The following is a 15,337-nucleotide window of genomic DNA, read 5'->3' as shown; positions in this document are numbered from 1 at the left end:
AAATAAATAAATAAAAACACTAGCGAAAGACAACTAAAAGAATTGATTGTTTATATATATATATAAAGAAAAGAAAATAAAAACAAAAGTGTGATAGATTCTTTTCTTTTAATAGCCTCATGTAAACGGATGGATACTAATTGAGGGATAATTGTCACTGACCTCCCCTCAACTATCTCCAATCTATACATAGGTGGACTTTATGTCCAAATTAATACTAATATCCCATTATCCGAGTAAATATGAATGTTAAGTGTGACAATAATTGTGAGAAAATACATTAATATTATTTAGTGAACAATTATGAAAGAGATAAAAAGAAGATTAAAATTTAGTACCTGTTATGCATAAATATGATGTTTGTGTGGGTGATTATTGTTAACATAAATATGTTAATAATATTGATTTTGATGATAACAAATTTTAAATGTATTTTGATAAAAATATTGGAGCTATTCCTAAATAAACGAAAGCCTTGATAATCATTCCTTTCATTTTTTCATAAAAGATGGACCTTCAAATTTAAAAATGATTCTCTGAAAAATCTGTTTTAAAGTGTGACTCTAGAAATAAACGGTAAACCATTTATTTAAACGGTTAACCGATTAATGCCAGAAAGCAACATATCTCCTAAACCTCTAACCGTTTATGAAAAGCAGAAAACACAAAAGATGAGAAGGTTACTGGAACTTAACGGTGAACCGTTTATTTAAACGGTTAACCGATTAACACCAGAGAGCAACATATTGCCTAAGCTCTAACCGTTTATGAAAAACGGAAAACACCAAGGATGGAAAGGTAACTGGAACTTAACGGTGAACCGTTTATTTTAAACGGTTAACCGATAATGTCCAGAATTGAAGGTTGTCCTCCTCTGGCACTTATTAACAAAACCTGATAAGGCTAATTTGTTTTGCAGGTTACTGGAGCTAAACGGCTTACCGTTTATTACAAACGGTTAACCGATAATATCTAGAGAAGCCACTTCACGCAAGTCCTTAACTGTTTAGTGTAAACGGATAACCAATGTTCATCTTGCAGGTCTTTAGAAGTTAACAGCGAAAGGTTAATCCTAAACGGCAAACCGTTTATTTGAAATCTGGCACAACGGTAACTTTGACCAACCGAAACGGTTAACCGTTTATGGTTAACGGCGAACCGTTTTCTGTCCGACAGTTTGTAACTGCTAGATTTTCAGCTCCAGATATAAATAAGCTCATTCAAATTCAAAGAAGATTGATCACAACACTACCACTGAGCTTATTTCCGCGAATACAATCTTCATAGAGCTTTAAACTCATTATCTCTTCATCTATTCACACATTGGGCTTTGATTTGTAATCTTAAATATTGTGTGAGAGAAAAATAATTTGTAATCTTTTATTTTGAGTGATTGTAAGTGTTGGGATACACTTGGGTTAAGAGATTGGGGATAATCTCTTGTTGTAAAGGTTTATTGACACCTTGGAAGTCAAGTGTAAGCATTTGAAGCCTTGGAGGCTTGCTTAGTGGAATCCTCAAGCTTGGAAAGCTCGGAGGCGTGGACGTAGGCGAGGTTGGCCGAACCACGTAAAAATCTCTGTGTTTGAATCTCTCTTCCCTTATCTTTTTATATTGTGATCAACTTAATTATTATTGCTTTGAATTTGGATTGTATTTGCATTAAGTTTTTCTTTATAAATTGAATAATTTTTTAGAATCCCAATTCACCCCCCTCTTGAGTTGCATACTTATATTTCAATTATTATTTTGTATGTCATATTTGTATTAAATTAAATTTTAATTACGTGATATCTTTAATAAGCTCACATGATGATTGATAGAAAAAAAATGAAGAAGAAAACGATTTGACGACGCTTTCATTAATTAAATATTGAAGTAAATTTTTAATTTACTTCAAGTTTAAAGACATTTAAGAATCCCTTAATCCTTTCAACTAATTTTCTAATTTCTATTTTTAGACTTAAGCTCATTTAAAAGTACTTGTATTCATCAAATATTGAAGTAATTTTTTAGAATTTACATCAAGTTTAAAGTTATTTGAAAGAACTTATATTTCATAAAAAAATTCAATTTTTTTTTCATAATTTACTTGAAACCGAAGGCCATTCGAAAACACATGCATTTAACCATATTCAAGGCAATTTCAGGAAATTTGATTTAACTTTATTAAGCTACGAAATTGCCTTTGGTACTAATAACAATCAAACAAAACTCAACGTTTGGTTCGGGGGAGGTCGGTGTTAATTTGGACATAAGATCCATCTCTATCTGTGTTGAAGATAGTTGAGGGGAGTTCAGTGAAAATGACCCCTTATTTGATTTAAACAAAGAAAAGAAAAGAGGTGAAAATGACCTGACAAGATCGTGAACGGGGCCCACCATCCCAACGAGGAAAGACACGTGTCCCAATAACCACCGTATCGTTTCTCAGCTCGCCACACGGCACTCAACACGTCAGCATCAGTAGCCCAATCACCCCAACAATTCGTCGATGCAAATCACGTGCGTGCAAAATTCTTTCGTTTATCCATTAAGCCCAAACTCCCCAAAAACCAACAAAACAAACGCCCTCTTCTCTCCTGCTTTGCTAGCTTTTGCCCGTTTCCTCTCTCTCTCACTCACTCACTCTGTCGTTCATTTTTTTCATTTCATTTCCTTTTTTTTTTTTGTTTGACTACTGATGTCTTCTCTGTCTCTCACATTCTTCGCCACGACAGCGCCTAGGGTTTTGGCTCCGTCTTCGTCGTCTAATCCGAAGCTCTCTCCTTCTTCTTATTCTTTTTCAGCAATAACCGCGCGTCGGCATTCGACTGCGGTGTCGTTTCGATCCGGTGCGCGGAGGACTTCCGCCACGTGTCCTTGTGCGTCCTTTAGCTCCTTCAACGTTCGAGCAATGGCTAAGATGGTTCAGGACAGGGAGTCCGCCGTGTCGTCGTCGTCGGCGAGTGACGAGCAGAACAAGAAGATGCTCAATATAGAGGTTAATCACTCCCGTACGTTTCTCGACGTTCGTTCCGAGCAAGGTTTGGTTTGGTTTTGCTCTTTAGCACTTACTGTTTTTTGCTTCCTTTCTTTTTTTGCTTAGAAATGTCTCGTAAGTCGTAACATGTGAACTGTTGAATCTGATTCTTTTATTGTTCGTCTTCTTCTTCTTCTTCTTATTATTATTATTATTTTATGTTATGTTATATTCATTGACTGATTAAAAAATATAGAAATACACGGCAGCCTGTGTGACTGTGATATTTTATAAAAATTCTAGGTGGTCGATTCTTGATTTTACTGGCCAGTTTCACTCAGTCGATAAGAAAGTTTCAATTTTTGGTTGTACAACCTATCTTTTGGAGAATAGTAACTGGAACAAGTACAAATCTCTATTTTCTTTTTCCCCTCCATTGCCATATAAAATGGAATCCATTTCAATTTTTTCTTCATTAAAAAGGTTTGTCTCAAGCAGATGGGGTATTTAATTTATAAGCCATGAGTAAAAGCTTGCACGTCTTTGCTTTTTACTACTTAGGAATGGTCTTACTGCCGGTCAATCTTTTGCTCTGACTTGGGCTGTCTCTGTTATTATTACAAGAGAATTAAATTATTTATTATGAGAGAGCTCCATGTGTACTGGAAGATGATGGAACTTCTATCATGAGTGCTTTTATTAGCCGTATTGTGTACTGTTGTTGCCCTTGATTTTCAAAATCTTGTTCGTTATAGGATGGCAGAGTTAACCTGATAGTGTCAGAATCTGTTGTAGCTAATTGAAGTTGAGATTTGACAAATTAAATGAAGTTTTGGCAATGCAGTGAGGATCAATAGAATCATTAGAATTTGACATGATGAATTTGAGTAAATGTAGAAAATTAGAAATAAATTTTTAGAACTATGCTGATCAACTAGTTGCGTAAAAGTATCGCTTTTACTTAACGCTTGTAGTCCGATTCGTCAAAGAAAATAAGATCTATAATTCATAGTTTTATCCATTAGTCTAAATTCAAGATATAGTGTAAAATGTAGAATAGTTTTTATGGATAATATGATGCAGTCTGGCTTTTGTCAATAGTTGTAGCACCATGCATCATGGGGTATGATGTAATTCACTAAGGCCTACTTTTAGACTCTTGACCCTGTTGTAATCTAATAATTAAATTTTGGGCCTATTTGTGTCCCCGCTTCGGAGTGGTTTCAAATTGCAGTCGAAGGCACAATGTGGAAGACATGTCAAGGAGTTTGAAACAATGTTGTAAGGTTTTCTTGAAATCATTCTGCGTTTTGGCAAACATCAATGTGATATTTTACTGAAGAAAGAATGTATCTTCTTTCATGGAAGGTTGTTTTGTAATAATGTGAAACCTTCTGTAACTTGATAATCTTAATGCATTATGCATTCCATCACGTGGCACTAATTATAAGGTGCTACATGTTCAGTAACAAGGTCTTTATACTAACATGGCTTTCTCTTTCTCTCTCACTTTCTCTCTGAGGTTGGAAACAAGCTTGCCCTTACTTTCCTGCAAGAAGGTAGAGGTTAAGATTATGGTAGATTTTCTAGGCTATTATTTCCCTGAAACATGTTTTGGACAAGGATTGGAGGCCATTTTTCTCATACCTATAGCTCTTTTAGTGTAAAGATTTAAAGTATGAGGGTTAAAAAATTTAAATTTATGAAAGTAATGCTTTAAATAGAGCAGATGGGACATGGGATCACTTAACACGTGCGCGTGTGCACTCATACATACATAGCTAGATAGAGGTATATAGTGTCCACTTATCCAAAAGATAAACAAAACTGCAGTAAGTAATACTCTTATTTCCTCTTTATTGCAGATTTTGTGTTTCTGCTGCTTAATATTTTGATGGTCTTATATTTGAATATTTCTCTGCAGATCTTCTGTCTGGAATTGGCAGGGAAGTTGAAGCAGGAAGGCTGCCATCAAATCTTGCCAATGGGATGGAAGAGTTGTATCACAATTATAAAAATGCAGTAAATATATACACTTGAACGTAGCTTAATGTACTTAGTCAAATATATTATATATACGTTGGATTATTTTTTTAATTGTATTGTCAATATGCCTCATTTTCTTCTCTATGAAATTTTTCAGATCATTCTGTTATTTATTCAGTTATGCATTGTGGTTCTGAGTTATTGCCATTAGCTTTCTGTATGAGTTCATGGGTCCAAGTTACTTATTAAATACAACTGGGGACGAACATAACTGTAACAGTTGATACTAACTTATGCCTGATAAGTGATATAAACTTCAAAATTAATATTCCTCCAATATCCTGTGACTTCAATGGTTTTTTATAAATTCCGTTGACTATTCATGGCAGACGAGGAATGTCGAAAATACCATGAAATTAACTTGTCATGATTCAAAATCTATAAGTATAAGACTTAGACTAACAAAATAATGCTATCTCTTATTACAAAATAAGATATTACTTTTTATTAGAACATGGTGGAAAATTTAAGCCATTAAATAAGTTTGCTTAGCCTCATATATATACATTCCTTAAAAGTTCAAGAAGCCATCATCATGACTTTTTCGTTTAATTCATCATTCGAATTTTAAGTGTGGAGTTACCGTGTTAATTCTATTCTAGGGTTTTCCATGTTAATGTCTCTATTGGCTGTTCATTTGCCTAGAAAGTTAATCTGTTGGCGTTGTCTGTTTTTGGTTTTAACGGAAGCATTTTTACAATGGTAAAAACTCTGAGCTTTCCATTATGCTTTTAATAATGGCTAAAGCTAGTTGAAACTTTCTGCGTCTAAATAGTCTATAATGGTTGTGCTAGAAGTTGTTAATGAATTTTAATTTGTGTTTGCATATTAAATTGGTTAGGATTTGAACATCAGTGTTAAATTTTAAATAAGGCTATATACTATATGCTTAGAAATTTATTCTGCTGCAAACATCAATTCTTGGTGTTGAAGAAAACTATTACCATGAAAATTCAATGGAATAGTCATTCGTAAAATATTGTTATTGCTTAAAGCCTGCAGTCCTTTTGGAGAACTTATAATCTGGCTCTGTAATTACCTTGAACTTCTGAAAACTTAAAAGAGGCCTTAAAATTTACTATAGGATTCTTTGTAGATTACTTTTATGACAATGAGGAACAACTTCATTTATCTAGGTTTTGCTTCTCCTTCCAAGATGTAATTATACTTTTCTGGCATGTTGTGATGTATCATCAAAATAATCTCGCATATGATATGTTTCAGGTCTTTCAAAGTGGAAATTCTAGGGCTGATGAGATTGTATTGTCAAATATGGCTGTTGCATTTGATCGAGTATTGCTGGACATTGAGGTAATTTAGACACATATGCTGTATCAACATTCTTAGTTTTAGCATAAATGCACTTTCTTTCTGCCACTATTTTGTATTCAACTGTCAGTTTATTTGAACTTCTTTTATGAATATAACAATGCTCTTGTAGGAACCTTTTACGTTCTCATCTTATCACAAGTCAATGAGAGAGCCTTTTGACTATTACATGTTTGGTCAAAATTATATACGACCTTTGGTTGATTTCAGGTTAGCCAATGACTTCTATGCTATCCTTATACACTTATGTTTCAGTAGCTTATGTCCGTGTAATTTGTAAAGTTTCCTGAGAATTTTGAGATGTGCCTTTGGAATGGAATTTTGTTGTTTTAATTCTGCACTTCATGCTATCTCTGAGGACAGTCAACACTAGATGTTCTAATTCGTCTTTGAACTCACATAAGAATGTTATAGAATTTGTCATACAATAGATGAGTTGTCATTCTGCAATAAGGCTTTGGTGAGTTATGCTTTCAATAAGTCCAGGATCCTTTGCGGTTCAAGTCTACATTAATGGTTAATTAAATAGATAATGTTGGAAAAAAAAGATGATATTGGCAACTGTTTATTTGGTTTTTCCTGCCGATGTTTCTTTTGGTCAAATGTTAATTTTGTTTTCTTATTTTGTCTCTTTTTTATGGGTTATACTCAAAATAGAGAAATCCTTCACAGCAGGAAAGTTCTTGGTTTGTGAACTTCTGATTCACTTTTGGTATCATATTCTTTTTTCCTCAATTAATATTGTCTGTTTCCTAATATAAAAAAAAAAGAAAATAAGTACATAACTGTACATATGGACATTTAAGCTTGTTCTCTGCATTGAAATTTTTCTATAAATGTGCTATTGAACTTGTAACCTTCAAATGATATCTGCAGTAAAGTAAATACCGTGTGTAAAAAGTTATTACATAAAATATAATTGAAAAAAAAAAGAAATCTATAGATGGAAGAGTGTGATGCACTGGATGAATAAGAGCCTCGAAATCAATGACCGTAATTCCCACTTAATCTGAGGAATTTCTCTTATGCTGTTTCTTTTAGTGGAGGGGCATTTCAATGAAAAGATAAGGAGAGATCCTTGAACATAGATGATGAGACTCTCTAGAATGGTAAACTAGAGAGGATTTTTCGGCATTGTTGGGGAATTTCAAGAATGTTGGTATTAAAAAAGTTGTAATGATGCAGACTTTGAAGGATGTGGGGAATGTGATAGGAGTTGGGAGGAATTCTGAAGACAGACATCAGCCTGAAAATGTTAGAATCCCTTAAAATGAAGTTTAGAGTTTGTAAATATGTTTTATGTACTGTTGCTAAAAGTATACTCTTTTGATCCTTTTGTGTATGAAGAGAAGTACATCTGTTGAAGCACTAGTAGGCAGAAAAAGCATGTGAAGTGTGTGTTTCTAAATTTCATACAGACAAAACAGCATACTTTTTCAATTTTTTTTTCTTGTTTCATTAGAGGTCTATTTGACAATAAGTTCATTATCCTAGTTTGATACAGAACACGTTTTATTCTCAAGCCAAGTTGCATCTGCCTATTTCAGAAGTATAAATCTAACTTACTATCTGTGTTCCATTCAGTCACTGTCTAATTGTGATCATCTTTTTGCAGAAGTTCATACGTTGGCAATGTATCCCTTTTCTTTGAAATGGAAGAGAAACTTAACCAGGTGCCCAATTTCAGCATCCATTTTTATGTTCTGTTATTTGAGTTTTTTTCTTTGCTGACTCATCATTCTGAATTTAATTTTGTAATCTATTTCTTCCATATTTATGAATTATTGTGCACAAAGACATAGTGAGATAGGACAGGGAGTAGGAAAACATAGAGAGAAGAGAAGAGAAGTAGAAAGTATTAAGTGGGCTATGGAGAGATGATAGAGAGAAAGAGGAGAAATCAGGTTTATAAAGAAAATAGGAGTATAAACAATGTTATTTTCATTATTCAATTGTCTGACAAACTCCTAGTACAAAGGCCATTTTATAGGCTCAATCATATTAGGTTGAACAAGGAAATCCCTAATATCCACACTTAGCATAACATTAGAATAAATATATGGCCGGAAAAAAAAAACTAAAATAAACCCTAGGTCCTACACCTAAGCTTATCAAAGGTCTGTAGGTCTCTATTGGGATCTCCATTCCATACTCGTTCCTTTTGCAAAAAATATCATTTTAGTATTGATTATTTAGTATAAGGTCAAGCTTTTTGATATAGCTGTGTGTTAGAGATGCTTGCTTCCTTATTATGACTGTTGTGGCATATGCTTTGTCCTTTTTCATTACTTAAATGATGGTTGCAATGGCAACATCATGCACATGAGGCAGGGATATAGAGTTGGGAATGAAATCAGTCTTGAGAAAGCAAGATATAGTATGGCTACCATATAGAAATGATTTTGTTAAGATCTCTTATTTGTCTAAAGGATTTATAAGAAAAATTAGATATACATTTGGATTTTACAGTTTAAGACTTTTAAATTACCTTTCTTCGGGCTGTGGGATGCGCATTGTTTATGCGCTCTTCTATATGTCAATATCTTAGTTCATGTACGTTACAAGATCGGGTGCAAAGTTGATTGCGAACTCTGATTAAACTTCTGGGTTCTTGAAGCTTCAGTTATCTATATCTTGTTTTTACCTTTTAAACATACTCACACTAAAAATAAAGTTCCTAGTGTGGTGGATGCTTAGAAAGTAGATTAGTTTTATTTAAATCCTTAGGTCCATGGTCTATCGACAGGTCTTTAGGATGGTAAATTTTAAATTCTTGGGATCAGCATCTTAATGTAATTAAAGTCGTTCAAAACCTAAAATAAAAAGTTGGGATTGGTACAAGGAAGTTTTAGAATGATATAGCCAGACACATAGTGTAACCATTCATCACAAATAGAGGGTGAGCACCAGGAGCAAATGTATAGATCTAATGTCTAAGCTTGGATGTTGATTTTCGTTTGGGATGACATGAAAACTCTCTAGTGTTTCTACAATACAGGACTTAATGATAGCATGTTCACTAGTAGATGTTCTTCTTGTCCTAAACATTGTTTGACCTTTTTTTAATATAGATGTTCCAGTAATTTTTGGTCATTTTTGTAGTAGCTTTTTGACAATGTAAGTAATACTTGTGTACGATGATCGCAGGGCCATAATATCGTATTGATCTCTAACCACCAAACTGAAGCAGACCCTGCTATCATTGCTTTATTGCTTGAATCAACAAACCCACATGTTGCTGAGAACCTGGTGAACACAACATTCTCTATTCTGAGTTTGTTGTTGATTGCCTTCATTTATTTTCTAAAATGCTTGGATTACTGAACTCAACATTGTTCTGGGCAGACCTACATAGCAGGGGACAGAGTTATAACCGATCCTCTCTGCAAGCCCTTCAGCATGGGAAGGTACTTTTGGACATTATGGACAAATTAAAAAATGGTTGTGCTGTTATGCTGATTTACTTTTTAGTGCAAATTTCTAATTTTATTTCTTCTAGGAATCTAATATGTGTGTACTCGAAAAAGCACATGCTTGATGTCCCTGAGCTAATTGAGATGAAAAGGAAATCAAATACACGTAGTTTGAAGGAAATGGCTTTGCTTTTAAGGTACTTTTTGTCTTTAATGTCTCTCTGATCATTGTGGTGGTTGATTTTCTTATGTAGGTATTATCATCTTAAAATGTTTTCCTCTTTCATGAATTAGATTTTTTGAACAATTAACTGTTTGCTCTTATTTTTCTCTGAAAACATATGAAGTTCAGGTTTGTAAGACTTGTAATAAGTGGGCAACGATTTGTTTGTGACTAAGGGTTTTCTAGGTGGATAATTATGACCTTACATGTTTTTGTTATCCTCTGGGTTTCTCTAGAAGTCCAAAAATTCACAAAAAAACTGCATAGAATTCCTTTCATGTTTGATTATTCTCTTGCTGTAAAATTTAAGTGTTTTCCTCATGCCTCCATCCAGCTTATTTTGGTCCTGTGCCTTGGAGGTTGGTGTCCAATGATCTGCCATAAATATACAGATAACTTAGAATTGGGTTGAATGCCTTGGTTCCAATGTTTTCTTGACAGTATGTGTGAGTTTCAGAGTCAATCTTCTTTGTTTAAATTAGGTCATATGCTTGTGTTTATTTCTCTGAACATGCTAAATTCTGAATCATGGTCTTTTATCGTTTACACGAGACCTTCTAACTGAATATACATGACGCTAGGGGTGGATCACAAATAATTTGGATTGCACCAAGTGGTGGCAGGGACCGTCCAGATCCTGTTACAGGAGAATGGTATCCAGTAAGTATCTACACTCGTTTTTCTTGAAACCCAAAAAAAAAATTAAAGCTGATGTTGTTACCATTTTATCCTGGCTAGCAAGTCACTTTTGATTAGATATTAGAAATGGGCGAAAGCTTTTATTTTATCATTATTCCTATTGTAATCTTGAACATGAGCTATGCAAGTGAGTGCTAAATTTTCTGTAGAACATACAACTAATGCTTAGGCTTCAAAGGATATTGATGTAAGTTGCCTATTAAGAAATTGGAAACTAGAACAGTGTCCTTTTTTCTCCAATATGGCTTTTGGGCAAAATGGATATTAATTGGTTACTTGTTGCAAAGTTCTTGACATGGTTTCTTAGGGGATACAGATAAATGAGAAGTGGTAAATGTAGTCTTGTCCTTGAAGTAAATTAAATGAACCTTCTATATTTATGCCTGTGAATTGTGATACAGTTTCTAACACTTGTGCTAAGAATGCAATAAATAGTTATAGTCAAGCATTAATTTTAATTGTACGAAAGTTGCTGTTAAATTTCAAAAAGAAGACTATGTGAGACATCATTTATTTTCAATTTATAATCTGTATGTGGAAAAAACATTCCATGTTGACAATAAATGCAGTATTTATGCTTCGCTTTTTATATTAAATCAAGCTCTAATTGCTGATATTGAAATGATGTCCAAATTTCTAAAAGGAACTCTCTTTTCTCATACAAGCAATTACAAAAAGGTACTGGTAAATTAAACTGTTAAGTCTCTGTTGACATTTGAGTGGAACAAAAGATTCTCTGTAGATGCTTCTGATTGAATAAAACTGAGTCTTGTCTTAGATATATATTGCTTGCAGTACAGTTGTCTTTAGCCAATACAACTGCATTGCTTTCTGTTGCTTTTGGCTGTTTGTTTACATAAGCACCAAAGTAGATACTATTTAGTATCAAATGAGGTACTAGTTTCTTTGTCTGCATTTCTCTTCTCTTTTTTTTTTTTTGTGGAAAAAAATCAAAACAGAAAAAACTTGTGCACTGGATAGCAACTTATTTTTCCTTTTATGACATTGTATTCTTCATACTGATATAAGGGGGTTAGGCACCCTTTGACACTTCTTCAATAGACAATATGAGAAGGCTTGCAGAGCATTCTGGTATTCCAGGGCATATTTATCCCTTGGCACTCTTATGTCATGACATCATGCCCCCTCCACCACAGGTACGTCAGTGCCTTATAATCCTTTTCTAATGTTGTTTTTGCTCATTTGACTCAATCGCATATCTCCAGGTAGAAAGAGAAGTTGGAGAGAAAAGAGTGATCTCCTTCCATGGGGCTGGATTGTCAGTTGCGCCAGAAATTAGCTTTGCAGATATCATTACTGCTAGCAAAAATCCTGAAGAGGTTGGTTGGGTTATAACATTTTGTTCATGCATCTCTCTTTTTATTGTATGGATTTGATCTATATATTTGTTTTGGTATAATATATCAATTATCTAATATATATCGTTTGAATTTCTTATCTGATTTTCCTTTTAACCTGGAGAAATGCATACACCACACCCATAAGCATAGATAGGCCATAGCCCCGCAGTTTCTCAAGCCTCAATGTTTGACAGGGTCAAGACGAATGGGGGAAAATCAAGCTGGTCTTTTTTAACAAAAACTCAAAATCAAATAAAAATAAGGCAAGAAGTGTCCATTGCTGATGTGGACCAGTTGTCTGCAAGATTAACAAAAACCCTATGGGTAACCAAAAACTGTACAAAATGCTTTCAACAAAATTTCTAATGAATGCATATGTGAGACTGGCATATATTATAAAATAGTTAATTTCTCACTATCTTGCTGCTTTATGATTTTTGTATTATTGGTTATTGGTCTATACATTGAAAAAGGTTATAAGTGCTCGAAGAAAACAACTGTGCTTTTGGTAGGTCAGATAGCTAGATTTTTATGGAGCTGTTCTGTGATACATATTATGTGTGTTACCTGGTTGGAGAGAAATAGAAGAGTTTATGGAGATTATACTGGAGGAAGTTCAAGTCTTTAGGGCATAATTTTTGGAGTCTGGATATCTGAGTTTTCTGACAGTTAAATATTTTCATTCCTTTTTTTTCTTCATGGAAAAAGAAATTGATTATTAAATCACTAAGTTTGTAAACATCTGGATCCAATTGTTGTCTCTCTCATGAATGGCCGTTCACTTTTGCAGTTGCTGATACCCTTTGAGTAATTATTATTCTATTTCCTGTTTGGTAATTATTGTTCTTGAAATCATCAAGTTGGATACTATCTGGATTGGCACAAGGTTGCAGGTTGAGCTGCAAAGAGGTGGAAAAAGTTTACCTAAAGAAAATGCCATTGAAATGACGAAATTATTCCCATTTATGACCCTCTGGTTTTCTTATTCATGCATTTTTCAAAGAATTATCCATTTGGAATACATCCTCCATTTTGATTATTCCTAATGTGCTGCTTGTTACTCTGGCAGGCTAAGGAGGTTTATACACAAGCCTTTTATAATTCTGTGACCGAGCAATACAATGTGCTCAAATCTGCTATACATGGTAAACAAGGACTCAAGGCATCAATTCCGAGTGTGTCTTTGTCACAACCATGGGGTTAGTCAAACTTTTATAGCAATCCTGTTCTGGCTTCTTTGGCGATAGGTACTTCTTAGTCTTATGGTTTATAAGATTAGGATTACGACTTGCTCTCTCTTTCTTCTTTTTCTTTTGTTTTTATTCGACAAGAAACTGAAGCTGAAATTATTTAATAAGATAACAGATACTAGGTAGACCAGAAATTCACACATATATCCAAGCAAAAACTCTCTTATCAAAAGTCCATAAAACAAATGCCAAACCCAGTCTATGTATCCCCAGAAAAGTAAATTAAATTATCGACAATTGCACAAATCTTGCTAACCAAAAATTCAAGTCTACATCAACCTAAATTGAGATTGATGAAGAAAAAAGAAGCATCTACGTCCTTTGTATTGAGGCCCAATAAGATGCCAAAAAAGGCAGACTTTATCTCACGAAGCGCTAACAGCTTATTATCTTTTGCTATGAAATATATGGTGGTTCCTTTCTAGCCAAATGTCTCATAACAAAGGCATGAACTGCACGTTTCAAAAGAATCCTGAATTACTTCCTTTACTGAAAGCGACCATGATAAAACCTCACAAGATTAGGATCATGAACTTAGGCTTGTGAAATTTTGCAAACCCAGTTCATTTTAGGCTTGACTACAGTCATTGCAGGTTCTAAAGTTTTCGTCTTCCAAATTGAAATTGTGGTTTGATCTGGCTGCTAGAATGTTGCTGTTCTCATTTCCCTATATATTGATCATGAATGGACTATTTTAGCTTTGATGTTTTCTTGAGATAACAAAATAAAATAATAGAATGTACTAATGTAGGAAAACTTTTTACTACCCAATGTGAAATTTGTAATAAAAATGGTAGTTGCCTTCGATTAATGGTTTTATCTTTAACATTATTGTTTCTGAAATTGGTTTCTTTAAATCCATAGAAGGTGCGTACTACATTTTTAAGTCGATTGTGTTATTTAATGTACAAATGTCTACAATACAAATACAGAGTGGCTACTTAGAGAAAGCTGTGACGAGACACTTTTATTATCTATCTGTCGATTTATAAGTTGTATAAGAGAACAAGTAGACTTGAGTACACAATTTCTTTCATCTGTTTCTGAATTTGGCTTTGATTGTTGCAGGCGACTAATTTTCTCAGATATAATTTTGCAACCTTACGGATATGTTGATAGAAGTATGCACTGCAACTGCAATCTGAAGTCTTATTGATGATATATGATGGGAAATTGCCATCATCCCGTCTTTAATAGAAGAAGCTGAATCCATCAGAATTGAAGCAACTGCCCCAGAAGCTCAAAATCTCAGGTGTACTTTGTACATATCTTAGTTCTAAGCATTTTCAATCATTTCATAGCATAGGCATATAACCTGTATATTGAATTCTGTCCAATATAAGATGATTGCTCAATCATTATTCTTTCACATAACATTAGTATATCTACAACCTTTCGCAACATGGTCCACACGCACCTTAAGGAATTGCAAATTAAATTTGTTCTCCTAGAAAATAAGTTCAAACTTTATTTTATTTTATTTTAGTGAATTTAGATGGCAAATGAGTGAGTGAGTTCGCTCTATAATGGCTCGTCCTTAATCTCTTAAAAGTAGGCCTGCATGGCTGAATCGTAGGCCCGTTTGTTTCTGCTAACCTCCCTGCAGTTGGGTTGTGCGGCAATTTTTAATTCAGGTGAAATATTTTCACTCCTCCCAAAATCTCTTGAAAATATATCTAACCAGACCCACACATTTAAAACGCAACCAACTTCCTTGACCAACGATTTTTCTATTATTCGTATTTTCTTCAATTATGAAAGAATTTATCAGAAACTTATTGGAACACGACATGTCTAGTGGCTTAAGAAAAATCCAATTGTTATAAAATCCCAAAACCCTTAATAATGCTATTCAAAATCAAAATGGAAACCACCAAACAGAAATAAAATTAAAAGGTACAGTCTCAAATTGATTGAATATCCTATTAAAAAAAATTGATCAAATATCAAGTTGAGTAAAAGGTGTTTTACTTCAACAAGGGATGACTAGAAAAGTTACATGAAATTTAAACCCAAATGCCCAATAGAATCCACAATAGAAACAATGAGTAAAT

General features: G+C 33.8%; 1 protein-coding gene across 3 annotated transcripts; it reads left to right on the top strand.

Annotated features, from left to right (window-relative positions):
- Window positions 1-2,550: 2,550 nt before the first annotated feature.
- LOC102607414 (glycerol-3-phosphate acyltransferase, chloroplastic) lies at window positions 2,551-14,657 on the top strand. Of its 3 annotated transcripts, none has more exons than XM_006471442.4 (13): window positions 2,551-3,026; window positions 4,887-4,984; window positions 6,233-6,319; window positions 6,450-6,547; window positions 7,953-8,010; window positions 9,485-9,586; window positions 9,683-9,744; window positions 9,837-9,947; window positions 10,555-10,633; window positions 11,710-11,829; window positions 11,899-12,012; window positions 13,103-13,280; window positions 14,352-14,657. In XM_006471442.4, the coding sequence occupies exons 1-12, from the start codon at window positions 2,684-2,686 to the stop codon at window positions 13,235-13,237; spliced, it is 1,407 nt and encodes a 468-aa protein (XP_006471505.2). In that variant the 5' UTR covers window positions 2,551-2,683; the 3' UTR covers window positions 13,238-13,280; window positions 14,352-14,657. The 3 variants fall into 3 exon arrangements, with proteins under 3 accessions (XP_006471505.2, XP_006471504.2, XP_052297521.1); XM_006471441.4 differs by having other exon boundaries at window positions 2,552-3,026; window positions 13,103-13,232; XM_052441561.1 differs by lacking the exon at window positions 2,551-3,026 and adding an exon at window positions 3,075-4,521 and having other exon boundaries at window positions 13,103-13,232.
- Window positions 14,658-15,337: the final 680 nt, after the last annotated feature.

This window comes from Citrus sinensis, chromosome 5, assembly GCF_022201045.2.
Source record: "Citrus sinensis cultivar Valencia sweet orange chromosome 5, DVS_A1.0, whole genome shotgun sequence".
NCBI classification, from domain to species: Eukaryota; Viridiplantae; Streptophyta; class Magnoliopsida; order Sapindales; family Rutaceae; genus Citrus; species Citrus sinensis.
Note: the sequence above shows the minus strand (reverse complement) of the source record. Positions and strands in the feature narration are given on the sequence as shown.

Bases quoted from the DNA above. Each gene is read 5' to 3' on its own strand.
- LOC102607414 (XM_006471441.4), top strand. From the start codon at position 2,684: ATGTCTTCTCTGTCTCTCACATTCTTCGCCACGACAGCGCCTAGGGTT. The intron at 4,985-6,232 runs GTAAATATATAC...GATATGTTTCAG, and splicing joins ATCACAATTATAAAAATGCA to GTCTTTCAAAGTGGAAATTC. The intron at 10,634-11,709 runs GTAAGTATCTAC...TAAGGGGGTTAG, and splicing joins TTACAGGAGAATGGTATCCA to GCACCCTTTGACACTTCTTC.